Source organism: Coturnix japonica, chromosome 1, assembly GCF_054131305.1.
Source record: "Coturnix japonica strain WE chromosome 1, WE-NBRP24, whole genome shotgun sequence".
NCBI lineage: Eukaryota > Metazoa > Chordata > Aves > Galliformes > Phasianidae > Coturnix > Coturnix japonica.
Genome location: NC_140663.1, coordinates 126,043,838 through 126,051,945, shown reverse-complemented (window position 1 = coordinate 126,051,945; position 8,108 = coordinate 126,043,838). Strand labels below are relative to the sequence as shown.

General features: G+C 48.7%; 1 protein-coding gene across 1 annotated transcript; it reads right to left on the bottom strand.

Moving 5' to 3' along the window:
- Window positions 1-3,580: 3,580 nt before the first annotated feature.
- On the bottom strand, window positions 3,581-8,071 carry SOWAHC (sosondowah ankyrin repeat domain family member C). Its single transcript, XM_085552306.1, has one exon. The coding sequence runs from the start codon at window positions 7,933-7,935 to the stop codon at window positions 6,481-6,483; it is 1,455 nt and encodes a 484-aa protein (XP_085408432.1). The 5' UTR covers window positions 7,936-8,071; the 3' UTR covers window positions 3,581-6,480.
- Window positions 8,072-8,108: the final 37 nt, after the last annotated feature.

The window sequence follows — 8,108 nt, the reverse complement described above, 5'->3', positions numbered from 1 at the left end:
GGAACACTAAAACCATTCAGAGTTGAAAAGAAGAAGCTGTTGCTCTGTGCTGCTTAGTCACTGTGTGTGCTGGCAAGCTCCAAATGCATTACTTTTTTTTTTTTTCCTTCTTCCTCTTTACCTCACATGTTCAATTGGAAGGGTGTGTAGGGAAGCAAACTTTCAAAACGATTAGTCATCTTTAAAGTTACAGACTTCTATTGTTAACAGGAGACTAAGCAAAGCTTTCCAAGATGTGGATTCATCTAGGCAGCTATCCAAAGGGACTCATCTGTGGGGGAGGATGAAGTGGGTGCTCAGGCTGTGTACAACTCCCACATAGGACCCATCATAAAATAGAATTGTCCCCTATGGCTAATTGTACAGTCAGTAGAAATCTTGTCAGATTGGCGTGGGAACATGAAGCAAACTTTAGGTGAGAATATTCTGGGTTAAAGGAGAAAAGCCTGGTACATCCTAGCTGACAGCTGTCAGTGAGCCCTTCAAAGATACACCTCTTGGGATACAGTACTGCAAGCCAGTACCTGCCATGCAACTTGCTCTCATGCACTGAAAAGGCAGTCTCGACAAATTGTGTAAAGAACAGATATGATAATTTTGTGTTGATCCAACTGATTCTATCAGCAGCTAAAGAGTAACAACATACCCAAAGCATCAATATATGCTTTACAAAGTGCTTAGCACCACTTACATATAAAAGCCTTCTCAGCACTCTCATTTCATCAATAGTTCAGTTCATGCCATCGACATACAAAAGTGCAATACCTGTGTAAAGGCTGCATCTCCTTCAAGGGAAGTACTTCGAGCAGCTTCAAAAGGCTTGAACGTCACCGCTGCTACAACCCACGCTGTGCAGCTGTAGGCCGCGTGGAGTGGCAGTTCTGGCACTGCAGCCTGTTCCACCCAGCCCATCTGTGATGGAAAGGGAAGACAGAAGACAAGGGAGAGACTGGCAGCTAACAGCTCTCTCGTGGGAGGCTGTTGGACCAGCAGGACCCAGCCACGCACTCCCAAGTTAACAGTTACTACCACTAGGTATATCTAGGGTAGGACTGTATGTGATGGGCAACAAGGGAGAGAAAAAGCAAAAATAAGTGCCACTCCATCACCATTCCCTCAGGCACCCTGAGGAACTGTTCAGGAGCCTGAGAATTGACTAGAAAAACTGAAAGGCCTCCAGCTTCAGGGGAAAAATATTGAGGAAATTCCCAAATCCACTTCTCAAGGACAAGAACTGTAAGTGTGCGTGCTATAGGCTCTCTTGTTTAGACAGGCAGGAACAGCTTCACTGATTCACTGGCAGCGATGCAGATACATGCAGGGACACAGCTCTGTTGATTAGCCCTCTTGCCTCTTGACGTGCCTGCCACAGGTTGGCAGAATACCTTGAAGTGAAATAAGCGGACGCTAAAGTAGATTCATATGACTCGCCAGCTTCTTTGTCACAGTTCCTCTGATCAATGGGAGGAGATGCTTCACAGCTGTCCACACTGAAGGGCAGATGCAAGTTAACTACAATGATTCACTCTATATAATCCATTTGAAAGGACACAGGATGCAGTTACACCTTGACCCAAATATTACTTCCTTCTAAGGCAACTTTTCTACAAGGTATTAACAGCTTAACTCCTTGGAAAAATCTCAGGACAGGATTTCTTCAGCTTTTACCGCAGAAGATGGAATACCTCCCCCATAATGCAGTTGTATCACAAACAAACCAACCAACCGTGGTGGCTTGGCTCAGCTTTTTCCAGCAATGTGCATAATTAGGACATACCTGCACTGAGTTTGGCTTAACTGACAAATGATACAAGCTAAACTCTGGAACAGCTGCAAAATGAGAAGACAAGATGCTTCACTGCAGCAACCCTGAAAATTCAGAATCATGTTCCATTTTCCCCCAGACTGTCATTTAACCCCAACTGAAAAGGATTCAGGAGAGCTGCTGCCTAATATTAATCTAACACTTCTTCCTCCTTAACACTGAGTTAGGAACCTGAAAAGACAATGGCAGCATGTATTCATTTCCCCCCCTCAATCTGAGCAGAAAAAAACCCAACCCCAAATCCCCACCAATTAAATGACCAGGATCAGGTCTCCAAAGTTTAATGTCTTCAGGCTCATATGCATTCTCTATAGCTTTGGCCACTCAAGGCACAGCAAATTAGGACTGCAGTCCCCTCACCCTTCATTTCTTGTTAATGGAAAAGTAGTTTAACAGCACAGTGCTGAAGGGTTTCTTTCCCTCAAGTTAAGTGGGATCAATCTGATGCATAGGGACTCTCCTGCAACAGCTGGAGCTACACTCAACACAGAAGAGTTGTTTGTATTTCTTGCAAACTATTAGCTACACTAGAAAATGTTGCTAAGAGAAGCAACTGAAATACTTGAAGTCAGACATGAATTTACATTTGAGCTCTCAGCAGGTCACCTCTCCCAGGCTATACTCTGTAGCAGAAGAGAAAGGTGTTCAGATCGTTTTCTGAGCAACCAGGCGAGCCATTGCATGATCAGCGAAGCTCACATCCTCGCTCTCCCCACATAACCTCAGCTGCTTCCCCCACATCCCCAAGAACACTTCCTCTTCTTCCTCCTCTCACTTCTGTTCCCAAACCACCAACTGGGGGTTACTCAGTTGGGAGCTGCATGCATCCTCATTGAACAGCACGGCAACAGCTGAGCCATTTTTCAGTCTAACTATAAATCTGGATGGCTCTCAAAGGAGTCGCTGGCAGCATGTGGTTCACTAGATTTCACGTAAGCTTTAGTAAGGCAACAACTTTAAAAGATATTTAGGTGTACCAAAATATGATAGTCTTGCAAGGCAATGAAGTGAAATTTCCCTTTAGAGAAGCTTCTGCTTGTAGTTAAGACGTTACAAAAAGCCTTAATCCTAAACCTTTTTTAATTAGGTATTGACCTTTACTCAGTGGCAAAAACTAGCATTAAATCTTCTCAAAGATTTTTAGTGGCATAGAAATAAGGTCAGGGTGCTATTTTAAGTCAAGCACCACCGCTCTCCCAGGCCCTTATTTAGACGCACTTCTCTACAAAAACCTCGCTGTGTCTTCATTTGCTATTGGAGAGGAACTGCTAAGGAAAAAAATGACTGTCTAGCAAACAACTACCACATTTTTTAACTGTCTTACTCTTCTGTCGTGCAAGACAATGTCAGAATCTTCACAATAAAGGAAAATGTAAGCCAATAACACAATCATTAAGGTTGGAAAGGATCAGTGGGATCACCTGGCCCAACCATAAAGTGGTTTTACTATCCAGCATGCAAGCACTACCTGCGTATGTAGTAGAGTCAAGCCTCAACAATTCACGGGCTCTTTTTCTTTCAGTAAAACAAAAACTTGCAGATTTTCAACTCCTAACCATTGAGAAAGACACCCATAAAAAGCAGTATCAATAAAAACTGACAGGCTTCCAGGCCTCTACCATACCACAAGCATAAGATACAATAAACATATCCAATGTTTACATTGCAGTCTCACTGCCTTGCACACTACCACAGGAAGTGAATAAACACATTCAGGAAATTCAAGTGTACTATTAAAAAGACACCAGTCAGTGCTACAGTTTTCTGTACCATACAACTTTATTTCAAATTCACATATTTCTAGGCAATGTATCCAAAAATATTTGACTCAAGAGTACCTTCAGATTCTAGATATTCTGGAACAGAGCATCAAGCCATTCCTATCTCCAAACAAAACATAACTTTCAGCTCATGTTATAAAAAGTAACCGTGTGGAATGTGACAAGTCATAATGTGAAATCAAAGTGCTTTAGTCCCACAGAGCAAACAGATACTAGTGGTTAACCAGCCATTTGTCAATATATCTCTACCACCAACAGTACCAATTTTTTAGAGTTTGGACTTGCTGCGATGGCACTCCACCTTGAGAAAGGCTTTGGACCATTATCATGAAGTCTCGTCAGCTAACAGTTAGTTACACCATATGAGCTGGCAAGTGGTTTCACTTATATACCTCAAGCAGTGAGTGAGAAATGATGCATCTTTTTACCATTTTCCACATTCCCTTAGTAATTACCAAGTTCTACCATATTACACGAGATAAAACAATGTTCCAGTTAGTCTTTTAAAACCCGAACTGTGCTGTATTCCAAATCCCAAAGCATCAAAGCTCACAAGTAATTTCCCCAAACCCCACCAGCTAAGACTCAATGCTTTTGTGCAATTATTTGCTATTCACATGTCAAGAGAAGAACACTTCACTCAACAGATCCTATGACGAATTAGTAAGCAGAAAGTTACTTCAATTAGACTGGGAAGAAGGTAGTTGCATGGAACATACTCAATTCATAACCGCCATGTTGAGGAGAGCTCATGTTGCAAGCGTCCAATTGAAGACCGTTTTGCAGAAGCCTAAAAAGCTATTTACCTTCCATAACGAAGGGAGTTTAGGACTTCAGCATTTAATTCTCCCCTCTGCTGCAAACGAGCTCTGCAGAATTACGCGTATGATTTTCTTCAGACACTCAGTTGTTGTATGAGCTTACAGCCTAAAAAGGAAGGGCTGAAGGAAAATTTCTGGTCCTGTCCAGATGTAAAGACAAAGTGCTTTGCAAGACTGATTATATCCACTGTATTTGTAGCAACCAACCCAAAATGAAGGCACATGAAATCTATATTATTAGCTATAAATTATAAATTAAAGCAGAACCTCTGTATAATTTCTAGCCTTTCTGCATGAAATTAATGACCAGCACCTATACAGAGTTTCAATTATTTTTAATGTAACTATTCCCAGGAATACTTAAAATGTTGCCTGCATGCTTACGCAAACACTGACTTTCATTAGTTTTTGACACAAAGTGCAGATACTGATAATTTATCTGCATGGGAAGTCTGAAACAGATGAATTGCTGCCACTCCCTTCCTCTGTCACTAAAAGCGTAAGCCACCAGCAACAGCCACAGACAGCTGTTACCTTCAAAGTGCACCACTCCCAGCAGCAGTTTCCCCATGAAGCGTTCTAGCAGCTGTTGAACGCACTTCATCAGTGTCTCAGGTTTGGAATTTACCGTGTTGAAGTCCATGTACTTTCTGCTAAAGTTACCTGACGGGCAGGCACACACATTCTGAGGAAGCCAACTTGAAACACACGTTGACAAATGCCGTGTTGAGACTGGCAGTACCTTAACATCTAAGCACAGCTGAACTTCCACCACGAGCAGCATTCAGGATCCAAGGACAGCTCATTCTCAACATGAGCCTCCTAGATTTCACTGGAATTGCTACCACTAAAGCAGACAAATAAGATTTGAGGTCTCAGAAAGCTTTAGGAGGCAGATAGCATGTTCAAAGCCTTGGTTATTTCTCCAGAAATGTCAATTTAAAAGAACTCAAACACCACTGCCATCACTCACCTGGAGTATGACATCGCTCTGCTTTGACTGAGAGGAACGGAGTTCTGGTTAATCACTTTGTACCCTCCTCTCTGCTCCTTTCCTCCTCTTCCTATTTCTGCAGTAAGTAAGTTGAAGGGATTGGCACCCGAGTTTTTAGGCAAACGCAGACCTGTACCTTCTACATTACAGGACCACATTAGAGTTTCATGAAGATTGCATGCAATGGTGTCTGTGCTCTTTTCTAGAACAGAACGACTTTCACATGTAACACATACAACACAATTTGCTTATTTCAAATACAGCGAGTTACACAAACAACAGTAACAAGACTTGACCAGACTTAATAAACAGAACTGTGCTAGGTCTGGCACTTGAGAATTCACAGTGATTAACATAAAACTGCTTTGCCTAAGACAAAATAAGATACCAAATATATAAAAGACTCTTCACTTAAGATTGTATCAGTATCCCAACAGTGACAAGCAAGCTCAGTAGTACCTCAGACAGCAGAGACTTCAGCACACAGCTAACTTTATTCACTGCTTGCAGTGCAATGGAGTTTTTTTCTGTATTATCTGCAACATCAAGTCTGGCAATTTTCAATGCATAAAGTCAACGTAGACTCAAGTCTTTGCTGGACTGAAATTTGGACAGGAAACCGTTACCTATGATCTAATTTTGGGTACCAACTCCACACTGTGTCAGGTGGTATTGCTGTCAGTGAGAAAATACACCTGTGTATTACTGAGGTGGTGCTCTTACATAGCAAGTTATGAGCAATTGATAGTACCGGTTGATAATACAAGAGTAGAACATCTGCATTTTCCTTTTGCCCGCTTAACTAATCCTAGGAGGTTTATGAACACACGTTTCTGACCCAGAAGCACCCCAGCACTTCTCAGCACGCCCGCTGCCCCTTGTTCCAGCACCAAGGGCCCAGCCAAGGCAGCCACATCCTCGGCAGCTTCCAACCACCCAACTGCAAGTTCCAGCAAGGCTCTGGGACTCACCTCCCCCAAGAACACGAGTTCAGATGAGTGCCCACTTCGACCTACACCCTGGGGCACTCTGGTCCAGGCACCCACCTCCCCTTCGACCCTACCCAAAGATGTTGGACTTCGGCCTGAGCTTGAATGACGTCTTCAGGGATTTCTCCTCGTGCTCGTCCTCCTCGGTGTCACCACGAAAGGAGGGCGTGTTGTGAATGATCTGAGTCCTGAAGCGGATCTTATTAAGCCGAGGCTTCATCCGCCCGCTGCCTGAAGCTTTCCTGGCCATCTCCTTGCCCTTGCCCAGCACTGCTGCCCCATCAGCACCCTCGTTTTCCTCCCCAGTGCTGTGATGGTGGTGATGGTGGTGGGAAAGACGGTAGCTCATGAGGTTGGCGGGCAAGACCTTGGACAGCCTCCAGCGCACACTCCCGTTGCCAGTGGCCCCTTCCTCCTCCTCCTCCTCCTCGTCCAGGGCTCCCACCAGGCTCCGCATGTCCCCCGAGGTGCCCTGGTGCAGGTACTGGGCGGCCTTACGCCCGCTGTAGTCGCGGATGTCCACGTCGGCATCGTAGGCACCCACCAGCAGCTTCACCACCTCGGTGTGGCCGTGCATGGCGGCGATGTGCAGCGCCGTGTGCCCGCCGCTGGTGCGCGCGTTGATGTCCACGGGCAGCTGGTGCCTCTGGGCGAAGTTGACAAGGGTGGCCAGCAGCTCCTGCCGCCCGTGCTTGGCGGCCCAGTGCAGCGCCGTGAAGCCGGTGATGAAGTCCTTCTTACAGAACAGCGCCGGCTCGCAGCTCAGCAGCCCCTCCAGCGTCTCCCACCGCCCGTCCGAAGCCGACACCATCCACGCGTGCTCCAGCGGGTCCAAAGCCACCGAGCCCGTCGTGCTGCCCTCCTCCTCGGCGGAGGACGAGGCCACCGAGGCGCTGTCCGAGTCGCCGCCACCGCCGCGCCCGCGGCCCCCTCCGGGCGGTACGCCGCGCTTTAGCTGTGGCGAGCTGCCCCGCGCCGTCTCCCGCAGGCTCCTTCGGCCGCCCGCCGCCCCGCCGGTCCCCTCCGCCGCCTCCTCCGCCGTTACCGCCGCCTCCTCGCCGCCGCGCCCGGGCGCCGGTCCTCGCCGGGATCCCTTCCGCTGCCCTCCACCCGCCGCCGGGCTCGGCCGGGTCGCCTCTCCCCGCCGCCCCTCGGGCTCCGCGCGGCCGTCGGCATCTCCGCCCGCATTCGCCTCCCGCTCAGCGCCCGCCCGCGGGGATGGCGGTGGGCTCGTCCGCTCCGCGCTGCCCTCCGCCGCCGCCTCGGGGCTCCCGGCGGCTCCCGGGGCGCAGTACCGCCGCCGCAGACACACGTACTTGGCGCCGGTGTCGGGCTCCTGGCGCACGGTGGCCACGGCGTTGACCAGCTCTTTGAAGCGCTGCCGGGCGGCGGCGCGGCGCTCGGGCTCCGGGGGACTGAGCCAGCCCCGGAAATGCTCCCGCAGCTCCTCGTGGCTCGCCCGCCCGCCCCGCTCCGCCAGGAACCGCACCACCGCCTCCTGGCCCAGCTCGGCGGGCTCCGCCATCACCGCCGCTTCCCCATCGCGCTCAGAGCCGCTGACTGCCGCTCAGCTCAGGGCGAGGCGCGGCCGCCGCTGCCGCCCGGGCCCCTCCTCCGGGCGGTACGAGGCCGCTCAGAGCCGCGGCTCCGGCGCGCCCTCCTCCGGCCGGGAGGGGCCGGGGCGGCTCCAGCCGGGCG